Raw genomic sequence first — 21,836 nt, 5'->3', positions numbered from 1 at the left:
CCCAGCTTCAAAGGGCTCCTGGGCCGCGCCGCCGGCACCGGCTGTGGGGGGGTGGGCGGCTGGTTTCCCGGGCCTCCCCCTCAAAGGAAGACGTTCCGATCCCCTTCTCTCCAAGTGGTTCCAGATACTTTCCGAGTCCCCAAAAGTCCTTGTGACGCCCCGAAGTCTTAGCTCCCTAGAAAAGCCCGTTTCGGCCCTCCCCCAACCCCCCAGTCTGCCTTAAAATCAGTTTCACCGATCCTACAAAAAAATTGCGGTTTCGTACTCAAAAAGTCAGTTTCACATGGCCTCCCCCAAAAGAAAAAAGTTAGCGGGGGAGGGGGTGCCTGGGGGCAGCCGTTTCACACCTTGTCTCTAGTTGACAAACAAAGCGGGGAGTTCTCCGCCCCTGAAGTTGGGTCTCCCTCGGGCTCAGAACCCCCTCTTCCCGCAGCTTCCGCGGTGTCTCCGCGGCCACCCCCGCCCACATCTGGGGACCCGGGGAGGAAGCCAGAGGGGTGTCTTGTCCGTCTACGGGACAACGGAGACCCGCTGCGCGCCCTTCTCGTGGGGTGGGGTGGGGTGGAGGGGGGGATGGGTTCTGGCAGGTGGACCCCCCACCCCCGGTTCTAGAATGGAACCCCTGGGACCATGCAGAAGATCCTGGTCTAGGAACCCGCTTTCCCCAGGGGCGGGAGGCAGGAGATGTTTTCAAAGTTGCTTAAAAATAATTCCCGGATACATCAGGGTTGTTACAAGCTAGGGTTGTTTTTTGTGGGGGGAAGAGGTGGAGGGGAGCTTTGAGGTCCCGTTCTGCTCCCCCACCCCCACCCCCATTTAGTCATGAAGAGGGCAGAGGGCCTCGCCTTGAGGATTTCTTTCTCTTTGAATTTGGGGGTGACCGAGGCTTCAACGTGCTGTGACAGCTGCTTGGGAGGGGGTCAGCAAATTTCCTCGGGGCGGGGTCTGAGTCGCCCCTCCCCTTCCCAGAGGCGGGGCCACGGTTAACTTGGGGGTGGTTGGAATGGGAGATGTGGCGGGAGAGGGGCCCAGTAAGTGGAGAAGGGACTACTCCCGCTCTGCTGCTAGTTTAAAATTTGCGGCTTGAGTCCCTGGTGGTCGCAGAGGGAATTAGGAAATGTACATTTGCTTCTCCCCCTCTCCCTCATTGTTCAAACTCGGGGCTCTGGGCAGGGGTCTCTCCAGGGGCTGGAATTCTGGCTGCCCTGTGCCACCCCCCAGGGTCAGGAAGGGACTCAGTCTAGGAGGACCCAGACCCTCAGGGGTTTAAGGGGCTTTTAAAACAGCTCCCCCATTCCCATCTGTCTACTTAGGCCACAGTCTCAAAATTTTTTTTCCTCCTGTCCATTTCTCCTTATGTGTCTGTCCCTGCCCCTCCCTGCTTTCACCACCACCACCATCCACCACCACGGGCTACCAAGCAGGGCCATCTCTAGGACTGAGGTACCCACCTTGGCCCCTGAGCCCACCATTGCAGCTGGAGGATGAACCAGCCGCAGAGGATGGCACCGGTGGGCACCGACAAAGAGCTCAGTGACCTCCTGGACTTCAGCATGGTAAGCCAGGCTCCGCCCATCTCCTACACCCTCTGCACCCGCAGGATTCCTGGGAAAGAAGCACCAACTGAAACAGCCCCAACAGCCAGACCTCATACTTGTTTGGGTGGAGGGGCACCTAGGTAGAGCTGGGGGAGTTGGGGTGTCCCTCTGGGGGCAGGCTGACACCCCATTGCAGTGTACATAATTGGGGCCCTTGTCAGCTTCCAAAGGCACCTGTCTCCCAGGCGTTTGTTGGGGCATAGAGTGGGTTCAGTCTACCACTCTACAGGTGGGGAAACTGAGGCCCAGAGAGTGGGAAGGACTGCCCAGAGCCTCCATTGTCTCCAAGGGGAGGCTCAGCCCTGATCTGTAAAATGGGTGTGATCAGGGTTATTTGCTACATTATGGATTTTTTTTTAAAGGCGGGCGCGGGGGCGGGGGGTGGGCAGTGTCCATGGTTTTAGCAGTCAGGAGGAGACCTCGTGAACAGTGTGGGAATTTGGGCAGCGCTCAGTCACCACTACTATCACTGCCATTGTTACTGTTGGGGAGCGGCAGGCTCCATGGGGGAAGGTGAGAATCCTTATACTTTGGGCGGTTTGATCCACCCTGAACTGCCCATTTCCCTGCCAGGTAGGTGGAGGTTCAGAGAGGGTACTGGCTTCCATAGGTCACACAGCTCAGACAGGCCCAGGGAGACCAGAAACCAGAGCAGAGCTCCCTTGGGTGCTGGGAGCTGGAGTGTACCTTGGATCAAGGTCCTTGGCTTGCTTATCTGTGCAGTGGGCCACCTGTGGCGGGTGTTCGGGTGATCCACACGAACCCAGGAACCCAGCATGGACAGCTCCCTAAGTCTCACCCTTCCCCCCACCCAAGCACCATTTTTGGTTTGAAATAGGTTGGGGGAGGACACTTTCGGTCTGAATTTAACCCTCCACTAGTATGAGGCTCAGGCCACTGAGGTCTGTCAAAAACAACTCCCCAAACTGAAATATCAGCCATCCTACAGAAAAACAGCCCTTGAGACACAGGGCCTCCGCTCAGGAAGGGCCAGGCTCATATTTTTAAGCCGTTTTATTTTTGCCTCCCTGGCTGAGTAACCACGGGTACAGCTCACTTTTTTTTTTTTGTTAAACTGACAAGTCACAGACTACTGGGCCAGAACAGACCCGCTTGGGGATGGGGGATCACAGGTTTAGAGCTGACCCCGTCGCCACCTCTGTCTGAACCCTGAACCACTTGTCAGCCTCCCTCTTCTGTCTAAAGGGGCTGAATGTTTCCCCTTCCCCAGCTGAAAAGCAGCAACTCCTTTCACAGATGAAGAAACAGGCTGAGAGGGTGAGGGGCCTGGTGTCTCCTCTCAGAGAAACTCAGAGCTTGATTTTTCATTGTCCCTCCTTGTTATAAGAGAGTGGCCTGGCCACTGGGCATAGAGGCAGCCACCTATTTTAGCTCAGGTCCCTTCTTCTGTTCCTCCATAGCGCCCCCTCTCACCTGTCCCACAGAAACTGAGTTAATTTGTTTCTTTGAACCACTTTGTTTTTAGACTGAAACAAAGAAACTTAAAGGGAAGCAGCTCTTTTGGGGGGGGTTAGTTTCTCAAAAGTAGAAAAGGCAACAGTCAGAATTAAATACAAAGGAACAAAGGAAACCCAATTTAAATTGTTCCTGAGTTTTCGGAGTTAGAAAAGGAAGGTGTTGAGGTGATGATGGGGGGGGGGGGGGGTACAGATGGTCCTTCTGCCTGATGAGGGGCTGGGGAGACCAGGGGGTCTGGCAGCCCTTGCCCTGGACCTGACTGGGTTCCCCTCTGAGCTTGGCATGTGTACTGAGACCCCCAAGTGCCCAAGACACCCATGTGCTTTGGTGTTTCACAACATCCCATGTGGTCAGAGCCCCAAGTCCATTTCACAGAAGAGAATACCAAGGTTCAGGGGTATGGGGCCTATCTGGGCTGATGACAAGGCCCACAGCGCCCAAAGGACACAGCCCATTGCCCCCTGTGGCAAGTGCCACGTCAGCCCCTGATACTCTAGGGGACAAAACAAAGACAAGCCCCAGGGGTTGGCTGCTGATCCCCAGGCATCGGGCCCTGTTGGTTCTTGTCCTGGCTTAGGCCAGCCCCTCCCCCAATGTGAGCCTCAGTTTCACCAGTGGGAGAGGGTCCATCTTGGAGAATAGGGCCCTGGAGAGGCTGGCCCAGTTGAGGGAGCACAGCACACAAACACATTTCCCAAGAGGGGTGCAGACCTCATGAGCCTATGTGCTTACCTCCTGCCACAGTCAGTTGAGCATGGGGGCTTAGTTTCTCCTCCTATAGGATGGGGCATGGGAGACAGGGCCCCACTTCCTGGGCCCCTCCCAAGTCTCATGGTACCCACATAAAAGTCATACCTTCAGGCGAGATGCACCTTCATATTCTGGCTGGCCTAGAAAGGTTTGGGGGAGCCTTCAGCCACTCCCCAATGGGCCACTGGCCTCGATTCCAGCTACTTTAATCACTTGAGCCCCAAACGAAATCTGTAAAACCTAGATCTGTGGGACATGGCAAAGATTTGTTTTGGTGGGTTTTTTTTTGTTGTTGATGTCGGGTTTTCCCATTAATACTACTAAGTTGTTTAATCTGTGGGGACTTAACACCCAGGGTTTGGGCATGGAGGATGGTGCCTAGGGAATCACTCAGCCATGGGGGTATAGCCCTTCCTGGTCCCTTCAGCTTCCCACCTCTGTGAGCCTCAGTTTCCTCTTCTGAAGGGCAGGCAGGCATCAGCAGTCAGGGTATGGTGAGGGCTGCCCAGGCAGCTGCTGAGCACAGAGCCCAGCACGTGGGAGACACTCCATCTAGGTCACGCTGCCTGCCCCAGCAGTGGGGCCTGACTGTCTTCCCTATATTGCTGCCACTCAAGTCAGGGATGTGCACATGGTGACCTGTGGGACTGGAGGGGCTAGGCAGGGTCTACCTACTAGGTGTAAATGTTTTCACTTTTTTAAAGCTGAAACTTAAAGAATACTGTGTATCACATCTAACAGAAGATAAGTTGTATTAAGTACCTAAATAATTAGTCCATCCAAAAAAATGCAAACCTGGGAAAATATAAAGCTTGTGTAAACAAGAGGTTTTAACTTCCACTGGACAGTTGTTGCCAGTGGTGGGCTGTGTTGTCAGAGGGGCCTTGGTTAAGGGCTTCTCCAGGAGAGCCTTTCTCTGCTCAGGCAGTGTGTAGTGAGCCTGGCTGCCTTTCCCTGCCTGGGCCTTCTGATGAGATAGGACCCCTAGGTAGAGCTGCATCCCTGGATGTGCACCCCCTAACTCCCCGCCACCTCATTTACCTCTCTTTGCCTCTCCACAGATGTTTCCGCTGCCAGTGGCCAATGGGAAAGGCCGGCCCACCTCCCTGGCTGGCACCCAGTTTGGAGGCTCAGGTAGGATCCCGCTGCCTCGGGACTGCGAGTTTGCATAAAAAGATGAGCTTGTGTAGAGGGTGGGCTGGAGCAGAGCAGGAACAGGGTACAGCACCGGACCTGGAATGTGGAGTGGGGCTGAGACTGGCTGCAGCCTTGTGGACAGGGTGCCAGAGGAGGAGCTGTTGGGGAGGTGGGGGGTGGCACTCAGGTCCAGCAACTGGAGTCGGGGCTGGAGAACAAGCTGCTATCGCAGCCTCACAGCCTGTGTTGAGTAAAGTGAAGGGAGCCTGGAGGTCAGCATATCATCCTTTGTCCAGCACCTGGAACCTAGGCCCCTGGACTGGGGATGGGAAGCCTCTGTGTCACTCACAAGGGGGTCCTGTGTGAGACAGGGGCTTGAGCCTCTGAGGTCCTCTTGGCCCCAGCGGGGTCCTGGGTCTCCATTCCATCCCCAAAGGGGAAATGGGTCTAGAAGGGGCATGATGTAGAACTTTAGCCCTTGACAAATCTTGCCCATCCTGCAAACCTGGGGAGAGGCCCAGCTCCCGGCCCTTATTGTATACAGGAGGATTCAGAGGGTTACTGGGACTTGGAGCATTCAAATTGGGTATATCCGGGCAAACCTGTATGAATTGGTCACTCTACCTGGCACTGAGTGCCCCTGACATGCCTGTGGGAGGATGGGCAGTATGGCCTAAAGGAACCTACAACAGGGGTCAGGAAGCAGAGAAGCAGGGAGGGAGCTTCCACAAAACCAGGCCAGTTGTGGATGATCTTCAAGGAGAAGTTTGCGCAGAGACAGGGTGAAGGAGTTCAAGTCAGGGGGCATAGCACATGCCAAAGCCCTGGGGCAGGACCTTGCTTGGCATCTACTGTGCTGGAGAAACGGGGAGGAGGCTTGTGTGGCTGGAGCAGAGTGAACGGGGGAGAGGGAGGAGATGAGGGAATGGAGGAGTTGGGGGCAGGTCATGCAGGGACTTGTGTGCTATGGTGAGGATTTGGGCTTTCATCCCAAAGGAGATGGGAGCCTGGAGGGCTGTGAGCAGAGAGTTGCCATGTGCATGTTGGGGAGTCTACTCTGGCTTTTGGGAGGATTTGGGGGAGCCTTTGGGGAGGCTGGCTGTTTCAGTTTCCAGCACCTCTGGCACTCTGTGGACTTTGGCATCTTTCTGGGATCCCAGGATTGGCGCCATGCCATCCTGCATCTCTGAGATCTTGGAGTCATTTCTGAATCCCACTGGGCTATCCAGTGAGGTCTGGCTGGAGGAGGGGGTGTGTTGAGGGGGTGGTTTATGTTCATGCACCACCCCAAAGGGAGAAATATTGTGTTGCCGCCCCCATTGCCTTGCATTGGTCTTCCTCTCTGCCTGAGGAAGTGGCAGCATGGACAGCCAGAGTCCTCCTTGAGGTATGGAAATCCCCACATCCCTCCCCCCTGAAATAGCCCCCAGGAGCTAGGGTGCTTCCACTTCCCTGCCTCATGCAGAGGATCAGACCCTGGGGGGCTTCCTAGAGGAGGTGCCTTTATCTCCCCCTGGGTCTCTGTCCTGAGCTGTCTTCCCTAATTTGGTGTCTACTCACAAGACCAGCAGCCCTTAATAGCCAAAGCCATGGCCCAGGGTATAAGGGTCCCCTCTAGGAACTTCTATAAATATTTGAAGATTGATTTTCCATGATTTCTGCAGCCCCTGCCCTCCCTCTGAACAGGGAGGGTCTTGTTCTTGAGCGTTGACCCATGAACCAGGAGGTCAGGGTACCATTCCTGGTCAAGGCACATGCTGGCTCAAACTCCAGTACAACACACACACACACACCCCTTTCATCACCCTCCTTCCAGACAGACTGTCCGTTTAAGGGGGACACCACTATCAAGAGTTTTCACCCTAGCTGGTTTGGCGCAGTGGATAGAGCATTGGCCTGCGACTGAAGGGTCCCAGGTTCCATTCCGGCCAAGGGCACATGCCCGGGTTGCCGGCTCAGTCCCCCGTAGGGGGCGTGCAGGAGGCAGTCAATCAATGATTCTCTCTTATCTATATATGTGTGTGTATATATATGTATATATATTTTTTTTAAAGAGTTTTCAAATGTGCCCAATGGTGTGGTTCAGTGGTTGAGCGTTGACCCATGAACCAGGAGGTCAGGGTACCATCCCTGGTCAAGGAAAATGCTGGGTCAAACTCCAGTACAGGCCGTGCAGGAGGCAGCCAATCAATGATTCTCATCATTGATGTTTCTATATCTCCCTACCTCTCTCTGAAATCAATTAAAAACACATTTTTATTTATTTTTTTAAGTTTCTAAATGCTAATAGGTCCTCCAGCCACAATCTCCTCACACCTCCTTGTAAGTCCCGGTCTGGCATTTTCCTGGTGTTGACTTTAAGTTAACTTGCTTCTGTTAAGTTTATTTCAAAAGGTCATTTCCTATCAGAAAATCAGCAGCCTGGTCCTAAGTAGGAGGTGTCTCTGAAAGTAACTGAAATAGTAGCTAAGTGGCATGTTGAGGGTCTGTGGGCAGCCTTGCCCATGGCTGCCTGGGCCATCTCTGCTTTGAAAAAATGGTGTCAGAAAGGCACTGACGACCAACCAATGCCAGGCCGAGGCTTTCTAGTGATTGTCTGGATTGGAAGACATTTAAAACAAGAATAACTTTTCCAGTCTTTCCCTTTTGGGAAACCCTGAGGCACTGATCTCTACGTGACAGTACATTCTCTGCCAAAGACTACAGGGTTCAAGGCCACATGAGACATCAGGGAGTGCTCATTGTCAGACTAAAGGAAGTGTCTCTATTTTTAATTTCTCCACAGTTTTCTTGGTTTGTGTAAAGCTAACATGCTTCGGTCAACATCTCACACTTAGGAGAGGTGGCTTTCACATTGGGTCTTTGTAAGGACCCTGCAACGTATGTGTGTGATTGTCCTCTGGGGACAATCACTAGGCTGACTGTGGCCGTGTATTCACTGTGAAATGTCCTCACCCCTTAACCAACACTAGGTCTTTTGAAATCATCGTGGATTCACAGGACATTGCAAAGAAATGTACAGAAAGGCCCCATGTTCTCCCCCAGCCCCCCAGACATATAGCATGTCTGTAACATAATACGGGATTGGGAAGATGACCTTGGTACAGTGCAATTTATTCAGGGCTCACCAGTGCATGTGTGAGCATGTATGTGTGTATGTATAGTTCTGTGCAATTTGTCCTACATTTAGCACCATTAAGCCACCACCACAATCGAGAGAGAGCTGTTCCATCATCCCACTCTCCCGTCGCCCCTTCACAGTCACTTGCACCCAGCGACCACTAATGTAGTGTTCTCCATCTCTACAGTTTGTCCTGCTGAGAATGTTAGATACACAGACCCATCCCACTTGTCACCTTCTAAAGTTGGCTTTGTCCACTCAGCATAACTTACTGGAGATCTATCCCAGTTGTTGGTTCCTTTTTTGCTGCTTTATAAACTTTTTAGCAAAAGGAATCATAACACTTGTTAGCAATGACTTATGTCACCATTTCTTGAGCACTGTATGCCAGGTACCCAAACTGGGTCATTGATTGTGAGTCTTTTGTCCTCATAGGTCAGTGAAATAGGTGTTATTATCATCCCCATTTTATTTATGGAAAAGCTAAAACTAGTTTAGTAACGATCCCAGCTAATCACTTAATGATACCTCCCCATAGTGTCTCGAAGCCCCACCCTATACTGATGTTTATTATTTGCAAGAATTTTTATATAAGAAGGATGCTTATCTTTTATTTTAAAACTATTTTTATTGATTTCATAGAGGAAGGGAGAGGGAGAAAGAGAGAGAAACATCATTGATGAGAGAGAATCATTGATTGGCTGCCTCCTACATGTCCCCAACTGGGGATTGAGGCCACACCGGGAATCAGACCATGACCTGGTTCATAGTTCAATACTCAACCACTGAGCCACCTGGCTGGGCAGGATGCTTACTCATCTTTTGTGATCTATATTGCAGCTGTTTTTTCCCAACTTACAAACTATTGTTAATAATGGAGGTTTTTCATTTGTCTCAGGGGATTATTTATTTATTTATTTATTTTATCCTCACCTGAGGATATGTTTTTATTTATTTTGGAGAGAGGAAGGTAAAGAGAGAAAAAAACATTTATCTATTCCTCCCATATGTCCTGACCCACATCTAGGTATGTGCCCTGACTGGGAATTTAACTGCAACCTTTTTGGTGTACAGAACAAAGCTTCAACCAACTGAGCCACCCAACCAGGGCTGGTTTAATTTTTATGATGTCAAGTCTGTTTCATTTATGATGTGTTTTAGACTTGGTGCCATTTCTGAGAAATCCTTTTAAGAACTGGATGATAGTCCATTCGGCAGTTCAGATGTAACAGCCATGAATGCGTCTGCTCCTTGTTACATCCAGTTGAGGAATATACGGGAAAGATGCTGGAGGGTAGGAAAGCATGCTGTCACCGTCTTTGTCAGAGCAGACATACTAGTAAAAATGTACTAGGGGACAGCAACCTTCACAGTGATTACAGCTGAGCTACTAAACATCTCTGGCCAAGTGCACACATCCGGCTCACTCATGGGACTGCTCAGAACACACATCCCTATGTCCTGGACCCAGTGCCCCCAATGACACATTGTATGGCCTCCAGCAAGGACAGCCCCCAAACCTGGAGGGCAGGAGAGGCACCTTCCGGACTTTCTTGGGTTACGTATCTGAGGTAGGACTATAAGAGGGAGGGGGAGAGACAGAGAAACACTGATGTGAGAGAGACACGTCGACTGGTTGCCTCCCCCCCCGCGGATGCACCCCAACATGGGCTAGGGATCGAACATGCAACTGAGGTAGGTGCCCTTCACCGGAATTGAACCCGAGACCCTCAGTCCACGGGCCAATGCTTTAACAACTGAGAAAAACTGTCTACGGCTTTTCCATCTTTTTACTTTTTTATCTGTTACTATGTTACTACCGCAGTACTACCCAGTATTAATACTGTAGCTTTAGGATGTTGTTGCAGTCCTACCTCAGTTGTTCTTTTTTAGGTTATTTTCTCCCATATTTTCAGAGATGCTGATTCTTTTCCATGATCTTTTTTTTTTTACAGTTTTTATTATTTTTAATTATTATTATGATTCTTTATTGCTGAAAGTATTACATATGTCTTTTCCATGATCTTCAGAATAATTATGTCATGTCTCCTTTCCTCACTCCTCCCACCCCAAAAAAACCTGTTGTGATTTTGAAATGTTAAATACATAGATAAGTTTGGGAAGAACCATTTGTCTTCCCATTGTAAAAAACTGGTATCTTCTCCATTTATTTAAGTTTTCTTTTTTGATCCTTAGTAGTGTTAAGGTAAACTTTGAAGATTGAAGTATAAAGCACTTAGTCATTTTATATAATTTTTAAAGATCTGGTCATGTACTTTTCAAGTGGGTGTTATTGCTAGGTATTCTAATAATTTCTGTGCTGTGGTTTGGGATCTTTTTCATCATGTTTTCCACCTGATCATCTCCTGCCACCCATTAATTATTTGCATTTGCCCCTTGGTTCGGTTTTCCAGGTCACCCATCCTAAGACACCTAGCCTCCCCGTCCCATGTCCCTTTTTGCATTGGCTGTTGTTTCTAGAACCATACAACACATGCTGTTTGCTTATTATAAGCAGGACCAAGCCTGACACTGGCTATTGATTAGATATTGATCTTTCTGTCTGTTTATCTTGTTAAGGGCGTTTCCTTCCTGTCCAGTATGACCACGCACAAAAAATGTCTCAGAATGGCCCCCAGTTTACCTTCTTTACTGGGTCGTGATGTCTGCCAATGAATGGTTGTAACCCCCAGACGCTCCTTGAATTTTGTGCGTGGCCTATGTTCTTTGTTATCTAGATCTATTTTACATTTTGCCTGTTTCTAAGTGGTGTTGGCCTGTATCTTTAGGCACTGCTGTGTATCTGAGCCAGTCTCCAAAAAGTCGTACCTTTTTCCTCTGCATATGGGAAAATGGCCCTGCCCTGTTTAGCCCCCATTGCTTATCAGCCTGTGGAGATTTTGTTCACTCCTCTTGTCCATTTTACCATTTTCTTAGGTAAAAAATAATTCATTTCAGGCACGTTTAAAAATGGTGAACGTTGCATTCTTTCATCACATATAAAGTCACCTGTCCTTGTATAAGGAGGTAGCAACTGTGTCTGTCCTAAATCTATGTGTTTTTCTGTTCTTTTGTCCTTGATTCTGCTTCCTTATCCTTTATCTGTTATTGATCTTTCTTCCAATGTGCTTCATTGCTTAATCAGTATTTATCAATTGGCTTTTTTCCTCTTCCCTCTTCTTCCTTGGTGCCTCCTCTTTTTAAAGTATTTTTATTTTATTTTTATTTTTAAGTCAGAGACCACATTTGTTTGCTTCTGTTCTCTCTGGCTTAGTAATCAGAGCCCAGGATTATACACTTCCCTCTGAGGACCACAACAGTCGTATCCTGTTGATTTCAATAAATGGGTATTTTTACTTAGGTTTTAGAGATACTTGATCATTTAAATTTTTTTTCTCTTTGAGTCTTTATTTTGGAGATTTCTGATTTCTGGTTGGAAGTGGAGTATCTGTCCCTGGATTGATGAATTTCAATTATAGGTCATCAATGCAGCCTGAGCTGCTGCAATTGTCCAAACAGTATCGAGTGTTCCTGTTCTCGCTGAAATGGAGCCACTTTGTCATTCTTCACAAGTACTTGAGGGGCATTTGGGTGTGGAGCCGTGAGGTCTTTGTTCCCACCTGACCACATTTAGGGTTTTAATTTGTTTGACATCAAGAGAGCAGTTCACCTCCCTTCTGTGTTTGTTGTTCTCTGAGTGTTCCCCGGGCTCCTGCTTATTTGTTTGTACACTGGGTTGTCAGCACATGAAACTTGGGTCAGTGGGGCTTTGTGAGTCAAGCCCATCCCCTGCAAAATCCATCACCTCTATTCCAGTGAGCAGTTGCCTCTAAAAAGTCAGACTTATAGCCTTGGCTGGCGTTTCTCAGTAGTTAGAGCACTGGCCTGCACACCAAAGGGTTGTGGGTTTGATTCCTGGTCAAGGTCTCATACCTACATTGCTGGTTCCATCCCTGTCCCCTGTTGGGGTGCATTCAGGAGGCAACCAATCAATGTGTCTCTCTCACGCTAATGTTTCTCTCCCTCCCTCCCTCCCCTTTCTTTCCTCCCTTCACTCTTTCTAAAAATCAATGGGAAAAAATATTCTTGGGTGATGATTTAAAAAAAAAGTCAGACTTTTAGATGAATATTACAACTCCACCTTTTGGTTTCATGCTTTGGTCCATCTTTGTGCGGCTGATTCTCTCTCGTGTTTGGATCTGCTTGTTCCAGAATGTCTTCTGTAGGTGCTGTGGCTTTAGTTTTCAAGAAATTAATTGTGAGGCTTACATTTTCAGCCCTTCCTCATACTTTCAGGTTTGGTTTTCCTGTCTTTCAACCTCCTCTTGTAATTGCATATATGTGTCTGGCATGTGTTTTCTAGAATTGGTTTTGAAAGGTCTGTGCTGGTTTGCAGCTCACTGGTAGTCATTTTCATGGCTTTAAAGAACATGTTGAAACCTCCCATTTCTGGCTTTTCACCCATAGAAGTTAAGTCACATGTCCCTCCTGAAGGAAAGTGGAGGAATGAGCCTCTGCATCTTCTCCCCACACTGGTATTCCATATAGCAGCAGTTGCCAACCGGTGGTCCACGGAGGTACGTGAGGTACGAAAAGTTGGCGACCGCTGCCATATAATAAAAACCTAATATGCTAAGTGCCCAACCTGTTAGACCTGTTGCTATGATGCACACTGACCACCAGGGAGCATACGCTCCAACCAGTATGTCAGCTTGCTGCTGGGGTCCGACTGATCAGGACTGGGCAAGATGGGCTGGACATGCCCTGGGGCCCTCCTGTGGTCCCTCCCTGGCCCCAATCGTGCTGGTGGGGTCCCTTGCTCTGGCCTGTGCCCTTTCTCAATGCAGGGCCCCTCAGGGGATGGATGTCAGAGAGCCGGTTTCAGCCCAATCCCAGCAGTCTAGGCTGAGGACTCCAATGGTGCACAAATCCATGCACTGGGTCTCTTGTATAGTATAAATAAATCAACACTTCTTTTTTTTTTTTTTTAAATATATTTTATTGATTTTTCACAGAGAGCCAGGTACATGCCCCTGACCGGAATCGAACCCGGGACCCTTCAGCCCGCAGGCCGACACTCTATCCACTGAGCCAAACCAGTTTCGGCAACAATTCTTAAAACTATATATTTTATTGATTTCTTACAGAGAGGAAGGGAGAAGGATAGAGAACTAGAAACATTGATGAGAGAGAAACATCGATCGGCTGCCTCCTGCCCACTCCCTACTGGGGATTTGCCCGCAACCAAGTTACATGCCCTTGACCGGAATCAAACCTGGGATCCTTGAGTCCGCAGGCCGGCGCTCTGTCCACTGAGCCAAACCGGGTAGGGCAAATCAACACTTTTTAAAACATTGTTTTCTCTTCATTAATGAGTTATATATATTTGTATCCTGCTCTGAAACATATGTCCTTGTATCGACTCTGCTGCTTATTATGAGACCTTAAGCAAATGACTAATCTTCTTTGTGCCTCAGTTTCTCATCTGTCAAATTGGGATATTAGCAGCCACTGCAAGGATCCTGTGGGATAAACCATGAGAACTGTCCGGAGCAGTGTGGCACCTGAAGGCCCCTGGTCCAGTCTTGTTGATTCTATGGTGTCTTCACTTCAGGGCTAATGGGATGGGATTACCTTCCCCAGCCCCACTCATGATATCCTCCTGATTCCCACATTCGTGTTTGGCCCCTCCCAGTCTGGAGTGTGTCTTAAGGGATGATTTCTAGCAAAGGAACATGGTGATGTTTGCCTTGCACAGGACAGTTGGGAGTAGAATTCTTCAGCCACCTGCCTTCCCACCTCCACCTCCTCCTGTATCTTTTGTCTGCCCGTGACATTCAGTGAATGCATATGTTCATCTTAACCTTCTGTGCTTTTTCATTCATTTTGGGGGGTTGCCAGTGAGCCCTTGTGGTCTCCAGCTTAGAAATGCTTGGCCAACTATGTCTTTCACTCTAGTTTTGGGGTGATATGCATGTTATAGAAAGAATTTCCTGATTAGAGGAAGGGAGAAATCCAATGTCTCCTGTGAACCAATCAGGTGCAAACCTCTCAGTAACACACTTGGAAGTAGTAGTATACTTCTGCAGGAATAACTCCGTTTGTGTTTTTCATATATATTTTTATTGATTTCAGAGAGGAAGGGAGAGGAAGATAGAAACATCAATGATGAGAGAGAATCATTGATCGGCTGCCTCCTGCACGCCCCCTACTGGGGGTCAAGCCCACAACCCAGGCATGTGCCCTGACCTGGTTCATAGGTCAGTGCTCAACCACTGAGCTACACTGGCCGGGCTAGTATGTTTTAGTTAGAATACAAATAAGGGATGGGTTATTAAAATGCATAATCGGGGGTGAGGAACTAATAACTATTAATGGAAGTAGTGAGGGTGGAAGGGTCTGTCCCTATTTTTGTCATTTATAGAAGAGGATATGGGGACTGGGACTTTTTCCAGAAAGGGCAGAGCAGCACCCTGTTGTCTCTGCCAGGCACTTGTGGGGCCCATGTCTTCACCACTGCCAGGCCTTAAGGAGTGGGAGCTGCTCCATAGGGTGAGTGGCCAACAGGCAAGTGCACATAGAGGGAAACTGAGGCTCCAGGGTTGCTGGCACTTTACCCAAGGTCACCCCTGCCTCACTGGCTGCTCTGCTCTCCTTCCCAGAGCCCAAGTGGGAGTCTAGGACCTCCTGGTATAGATACCTCAAACCTGGCAGACCACAGAATGGATTCCTGGAGACCACAGGAGCCCCTTACTAGTCCCCCACCTACTGAGGCAGCCCCTCAGCCCCCAGCCCCACCCCCACTGTAATCATGTTGGGAATTTTTTATTAGGAAACAAAATCGAATTGGGGTGTATGAATATTCATTAGGGTGGGAGATTAATATGCATAATCATGAAAATTAGACAGCAATTAAACACCAGTTCTCTGGGGGAAGTGATTAACACAATGCCACCGAAATAGAAGGATACAATTTGAAGGAAGCAGTGGAGGGCAGGAGGTGGGATGCAGGATTTGGAATGGAGTGCATGAGAAACTTCAACATGTGGGATTGGAGTAGATTGGGAGTGGGGTTGTGCTGGTACAGGTGGCTCCCTCCTCCCGTGTCCCCCTCCCCCCTTGCCTAATTCTGCCAAGTGGACTTATTCATTATACCATTTACAGAGGAGGGGAACTGAGGCACAGAGAGGGAAGGGCCTGGGACTGCTCCCCTTCTACTTGTCCAGGACATATGTTCTGATCCCTGAGGGATGGAGAAGGATGCAGGCCTAGGCTTCTCGCCCCGTGGGGAAGATTCTGGGTCCTGGGTGGGTGCCTACTGCCTAGGAGAGTGTCCGGGAAGATAAGGGCTCCACCCTGCCCTGCCCCTTGAGACCAAGGTCCTCTCCCCACTCTCATTAACCCGGCTACACCTTGGACCTCTGGCCTCCCAGCCTGGCGGGCAAGTGGCAGGAGCCTCTGTGGTTGTCCCTAACGGGGATTGGGTTCTACCCCAGAAGGGCTGCCGGTCTGCTTAGTGGGTAGTCACGCAGACAGCTGCTGCTGTTTCAACAAAGGGATGGCCTACCTCCTGAATTAGCAGGGATGGGCAAGGGGAGATTCACACTTTCCCAAGATTCAAGCTAATTAATTACTCATGATCCATTTGCTTATGCCTTTGTGAGCCTTTCTCTGAGCCTGACACAGAAGCCCCAGCCAGTGTGATCAGGGCTGGGGGAAGGATACTCAGTGTGAGTGAGGGCTCTGCCCAGGGTAGGCATGGTATATAGAGTTTTGATGAATGGATAGGAGTTTACCAGCAGTGACAGCTGGTGGAATTGTTTATTGAGCTGCAGACCTGGGAATATGCCAAGTGCCAGGGTGTCTTGGGCACTGTACCACTGACAGTGGTTTCAGTACAGGCAGAACTAGAGTTGGGTGAGGTTGGATAGGCTACAGGGCTAGTCTGGATTGGGATGGGCCCAGAAGGCATGCCAAATTGAATGAGGGCTCCTCTCCCGTGAGGTGATGAGGAAGAGAGCTAGAACTGACTTTAGAGTGGGCCAGGAGTAAGGGTGACCCTCTCTCTCTTCCTGTCCTGCAGGTCTGGAGGACCGGCCCAGCTCAGGCTCTTGGGGCACTGGCGACCAGAACAGCTCCTCCTTCGACCCCAGCCGGGTGAGGAGCTACTGCCGGGCCTGAGACCCTCAGTTTCCCTTTTCCAGGAGAGAGGGACATAAGAGGAAACTGAGGCTTAGAGGGGGAAGTTGGACACCAACCTAGTCTGCAGGGACTTTGGGCTTAGATATGTGGGTTAGAGTCATGACTCGGGTACTTAAAAGCATGCCTGCCTCCCAAGCCTGTTTCCCTAGCTGTAAAACGTTGTCCCCCAACACCCCTCATCCCCTCCTCCCCTCCTCCCCTCCTCCCTCTCTGCAGACCTACGGCGAAAGTGCCCACTTCAGTGAGTCCCATGGCAGCCTCTCTTCATCTACATTCCTGGGAGCGGGACTTGGAGGTGAGTGTCTTTGGAGCACAGCCCTTCCCCCACACCCACATGGGGTCCCTGGGGTGTGATCAGTGCACTCAGTAGCAACACTTCTGGTATGTTCACCTGGAGCAGAGGGTGCAGGTGGATGTGGCCTAGACATAAAGCTCTCCCCCGGGGTCAGTGGGCCTGACCAAGTCCCCACCAGGAAGTGGACTTGGGCATCCTGGTGACTCAGAAGATCGGAGCCTGCTCTTACTGACCATGGGAATCGGCTCAGCAGGCCTGTGCTCAAGTTCCACTCACTAGGCTTGGTTGAGGCTGTCTCCTCTTTAGACTCGGCTTCCCCACCCATAGGATAGGGATGTTCACAGAACCTTCCTCGTAGTGGATTATGAGGCTTTGCCCAACATTCCAGGTCCCATGGGCACACACAGACACACCTGACTCCTTCTCTTGCAGATAAGCAAACAGGACTAGCAAGAAGGGACTGTCCAGGGTCTGTGGCTGGTCATGGCTGGCCCGGATTCTGTCCACTGGGACTGTTGGCCTGGACTGTTGTCCTCTGTGCCATCCTTCCCACCAGGGGACCATCCAGGTGCCTTGCTGAGCCCTGGCACCCCCTTTCCTGTTCTGAGGAAGCCTTGGGCTGACTCTAAAGCTGGCTTCGTTGGGAGGGTTGGGTGCTGTTGCCCTGCGTCAGCTCCCAATTCAGCCTGGGCTATAAGTGGGGTTTTGGTTCACTGCCTAAGAGATCCTAAGACAGCATCTTTCACACAAAAGTTGGGTGGGATCTGCTCATCTCAGCGCCACTGTTAGCAGTTTATAGTCTAACGTGGCGCTGGGGGAGTAAATGTGTGGGCTGTGGAACCTTTGATGTGACTGACCATTTGGTGGGGAAACTGAGCCCAGAGGCACTTGTACGAATCCTGAGGGGACAGCACTTGCCAGACCCCAAAGGTCCCGTGTCCCTTACTGAGTCTGAGAGGGTGCACAGTAGGGCTGGACAGGCGAGTGTGGCCTGAGAAGAATCGTGGCAGGGGCAGCATCCTTGCACTCTCTTTGCAGCAAGAGTCTGCACCCATTTCCCAGACCAGGAAGTAAGGCCCAGCCCACGTGGCCCAGGGTAGCCTCTGCACCTGCAGCTGTTCCCCTCTGGTGTTCCTTCCGCCTCTTCCTGGCCCAGGCAGTTCCCACGCTGAGCCTGGTCAGCAGAACCCAGAGGCAGCTGTGTCCCAGGCCCACCATATGTCCTGTGCTCAGTGAGTGCAGCATAAAGCTCAGGCCGGGCCCAGTGGGGAGGTGCGTGCAGCCTTGGCATCCCTGGGCCTGTTTCTCACCCCTGGACTAGGCTGCATGGGGCTGGTGTGGCTCGCAGGCCTGGTGACAGCCATTGTGGGTGGTGGGGCCCTGCTCCCGCTCCCGCTCCCCAAGGGGTGGGTTTAGTCTGTTCTTACATGGCCTCCAGCCCAGTCTGGCCCCTGATGAGACCGTGGTGGTTTTATTCTCTGCTGTTTGTCCTTTTCCTACCCTTATGCCCTGATATGCAGGTCCAGCACATAGATTAGGTGCCTGATGTATGCCCATGGGTCTTCTCCCAGAGCCTCAGCTTCACCCCATCTCTTTGGAAACCTACATTTGGCACCTGCTCTGTGCAGAGCCTAAACAGTGGCAGCCCCGACTAGCAGGGAAAGTCAAAGGTCTGGGAGGTGAAGCTGCTTCCCCAGGCAGAGCCCAAAACCCTGACTGGGCCTGCCAGCTTTGCTCCCACACCCACCCTGAGAGGAAGGAAGCAATAATGTGCCCCCTCACCCCTGCACTGAGGGTGGGCCTCCTCTAATCTCCAGGTCATGTTTTGCTTATCCCTAAAATGACCCAAGGTCACCTGCCCTGAGGGGTCACTGGATGTGTGGTGGGAGCATGACCTTCCCTCCCCCCCGCCCCCCTCCCCGCCACAGCATCCTTTGCTCTAGTCAAAATTCTACTTTTAAAATAAAGAAAATGAGATTTATTTTTTTTTCCCTACTAGGGGAGAATAATTCAAATTAGCTAGCTGAGCATTCTAATTCCTCACTCATGCTGAGTTTGGCACCCAGGTTAAGCCAAAAACACATTTAATGTGTCCGCTATTGATTGATTCAGGTACCTGTTTCAGGCAAGGATAGATCTAAGCCTCTGTGCAGTGGCAAGAGTGTCCACACTGGTGGCTGTCAGGCAGACAGTGTCCCCACAGCCCAAGGTGTCACTTGCCTACACAGGAGAAGGGCTTTCTCACCAAATTACTTCAGTCAACGTTCCCAGGACTTCATGAACTAACCCCTGGCAGGGCCTGGGCACTAAACCTCACAGACTCAAAGCACTACCACCACCACCCCCAGCCCCAGCCTGCCCCTGGGATCCCAGCACCCTGGGGAATTTTATTCTCAATACCTTGAACAAAGGAAATAAGATTCAGAGGTCAGGGGATTCTGACCTCGGCACCGACCCACCTCAGAGACTTGGTGTGTGTATGGACTTGCACGAGCCCCTCTGGGTCATCAGGAAAGGAATGGTGTCTATCCAGATCCCTGCTTGTCTGCCAAGCCATGGGAAGACCAGCATCCCACCTCGGTTCTCCCAGTGATGTGCACGTGTGGGACCACTGCTGTGTGCAGGCATGTGCGGGTGCTTGGGACCTGACCTCCCCTGGGGTTGGCTCTGAGTGACCCTTTTTCCTCCCCTCCAGGCAAGGGTGGCGAGCGGAGCACATACACTGCCTTCGGGAGAGATGCAAGTGTTGGGGGCTTGACTCAGGTGAGGTCGTGTCTGTAGGGTGGGGGCTGCTGGAGCCCATTGGCACTCAGCTGTCTGCAGAACCCAGAGAATTGGATGGGTGGGACCCCAATTTTCAGACTGAAGTGGCATCGTAGATGGGCAGGGACTGCCAGAGAGGGAGGGAAGCTAGTGGAGGCTCCAGTCACCGCTCCACCCACCCCTTTCCCACCCATCTTTTAAAATTTTAAACAGATTGGTAGCAATTTCCTCCCCTGATCTGCAGAAGGGCCCCTGGCTGACCCAACTGCTGGTCATTTTTTCAGCAGCTGAAATAGGAGTGGGCCCTGGGGGCCGGCTGAGCTGGCCAGAGCGGATGAATGGAGGGGGAGGCAGCGGAGCCCACAGCCCTCTGGCTCCCCAAAGACACCAGGCCAGCCCAGCAGCCTTGGGATACTGCCCTTTATTCCTCCCAGGGAGCCAACCCCACAAGCCCCCAGCCCTGGGTGAAACTCATGCCCACCCCAGCTGTGAGGCTGACAGCACTGGCTGGCCACAGTGGTCCCTTGTGGCTTTCTGTCCAGGTCACCCCACACACACCTGAGGGTTTCATTCCTGTCCCCTCCTGTGCCTCTGAATCTGAGTGCAGCCATGCCTTATCACAGGTGGCAACTCTTGTGTGCACGCCAAGCCTGTTCCAAGGTGGCAGCAACCCTGGCTTTTGAGCACCAACTGGGCACCAGGCCCTGTGCCAAGGGCAGAGCTCAGAAGGCCCCCCATTGATCTCCACGACTCCCCCTGAGCCAATATGCCTATTTTACGGATGGGAAATACCAGACATAGAGCAGCCACTCAGATGGAGCCTCAAATCCCAGTCACTCATACTCCCAAGGGAAGAAAACTCATTTTAAACTAATCATGCAAAGTTAAACTGTCTACCTTAAAAAAAAAGAAGAAGAAAAGAAAAGAAAACAAGACATGCACAAACTAAATCAGCCAGATTTCACTGATGCCCAGGCACACGTCTGTACATTCTGCATCCCAGAATGCAGTTCCTTTTCAGACTTGCTGGCAATTGTTTTTCTTAAAAGTAATGCTGAGGTGTTAGGAGAGAAATGTCTCAAGCAGGGGTCATTGTCACCCCCTGGACAGCCAGGCTGGGTGCTGGATGCCAGCCTCGCCCCTGGTGATGACCTCCACCCCCCCTTCCCAGGCTGGCTTCCTGCCCAGTGAGCTGGCCCTCAGCAGCCCCGGGCCACTGTCCCCCTCAGGCGTCAAGAGTGGATCCCAATATTACTCTTCCTACCCCAGCCATGCTCGGCGGAGAGCTGCGGACAGCAGCCTTGGTGAGTGGGGCTGCTGGTAGACCCAGGGGTGGGGACAGGGAGGGGATCTGTCCCCACTGTGGGCCTCCCAGACTAGGAGATCAGACGGGTAGAAGGATGGATAGTGACCCAAGAAAGAAACAGTGGATTCTTGTTATTTACAGAGGTTCTGTCTTACCAAGTCACCGTGAACACTGATTCTCTGTTTCTGGGGAAATGCGAGGATATGTTCCTGTCAGTCTCTGGTCAACAGATCAACACATAGCCTTGTGCCACGTGTATTTTTGGCTAAAGGCACCTTATTTCACATAAATTATTGATTCCATAACACGGAACTGGCCAGCGGTGCTGTAACTCAAGCCTGAATGTAGCTAATTTAACACATATTTTTCTTTTAAACATTTTTACTGATTTCAGAGAGGGAGGGAGAGATAGAAACATTACTGACAAGGGAGAATCATTGCTAGGCTACCCACTACACGCCCCCCACTGGGGATCGAGCCCACAGCCCAGGTATATGCCCTGACCGGGAATCAAACCGTGGCCTCCTGGTTCATAGGTCAATGCTCAACCACTGGCTGGGCTAACACATTTTTCATGTCCCAGTTTTTGCGCTCAGAGACACTAACCAGCACCAGGACACCACACATGCATGGGGAGTGTTTTAAGCAGCAAAACCGCCCACAAAAAGCATGTAAGTCAGGGCTCTCAATAGCCTAAGAAAAGGACTCTGGTTTGTAGTCTGTCCAGGAAGACAGAACACCATCTGGTTCCCCCTCATTGATACATGCCAGGTAGCCACCCATATTTCCCCACTCTGCATGGCTGTGAGTGACCCTAATACACTGTGTGTATGATTTGGGGAAACTAACTTCAGCAGATTTGCAATTCTTGGATCTGTGAATAAAGAGGATCGACTATGGGAGTTGGAGTGGGGGTGATATGGGGGGCCTTGGAGCAAGGCCCTGGCTCAAGTACCCATTGACTCCCCACTTAGACTCCCTGCTGCAGACCTCTCCCACCCATGATTCTTGCATATTAGTCGCTTGCATGTAGACCCAAGCCCTTATTTAAATTAAAAAGGAAGCTCAAGCCGTAGCTTGTTTGGCTCAGTGGTTAGAGCATTGGCATGTGGACTGAAGGGTCTCAGATTTTATTCCAGTCAAGGGCATGTACCTTGGTTGCAGGCTCACTTTTCGGCCCATGTT

At 50.7% G+C, this 21,836-nt stretch overlaps 1 protein-coding gene across 2 annotated transcripts in view; it reads left to right on the top strand.

Moving 5' to 3' along the window:
- Window positions 1-9: 9 nt before the first annotated feature.
- TCF3 (transcription factor 3) overlaps window positions 10-21,836 on the top strand; it is a 33,996-nt gene continuing 12,169 nt past the window's right edge. Inside the window, exons 1-6 of one of the 2 annotated variants that reach the window (XM_006764822.2) lie at window positions 10-1,556; window positions 4,889-4,961; window positions 16,169-16,242; window positions 16,504-16,582; window positions 19,278-19,345; window positions 20,517-20,649. In XM_006764822.2, coding sequence (XP_006764885.1) covers window positions 1,485-1,556; window positions 4,889-4,961; window positions 16,169-16,242; window positions 16,504-16,582; window positions 19,278-19,345; window positions 20,517-20,649 — 499 coding nt within the window. In that variant the 5' untranslated portion in view covers window positions 10-1,484. The remainder of the gene's footprint in view (window positions 1,557-4,888; window positions 4,962-16,168; window positions 16,243-16,503; window positions 16,583-19,277; window positions 19,346-20,516; window positions 20,650-21,836) is intronic. The other variant, XM_006764821.2, reaches the window with a different exon arrangement.

This window comes from Myotis davidii, unplaced genomic scaffold (assembly GCF_000327345.1).
Source record: "Myotis davidii unplaced genomic scaffold, ASM32734v1 scaffold198, whole genome shotgun sequence".
NCBI classification, from domain to species: Eukaryota; Metazoa; Chordata; class Mammalia; order Chiroptera; family Vespertilionidae; genus Myotis; species Myotis davidii.
This window is presented reverse-complemented; position numbering and strand designations above follow the sequence as displayed.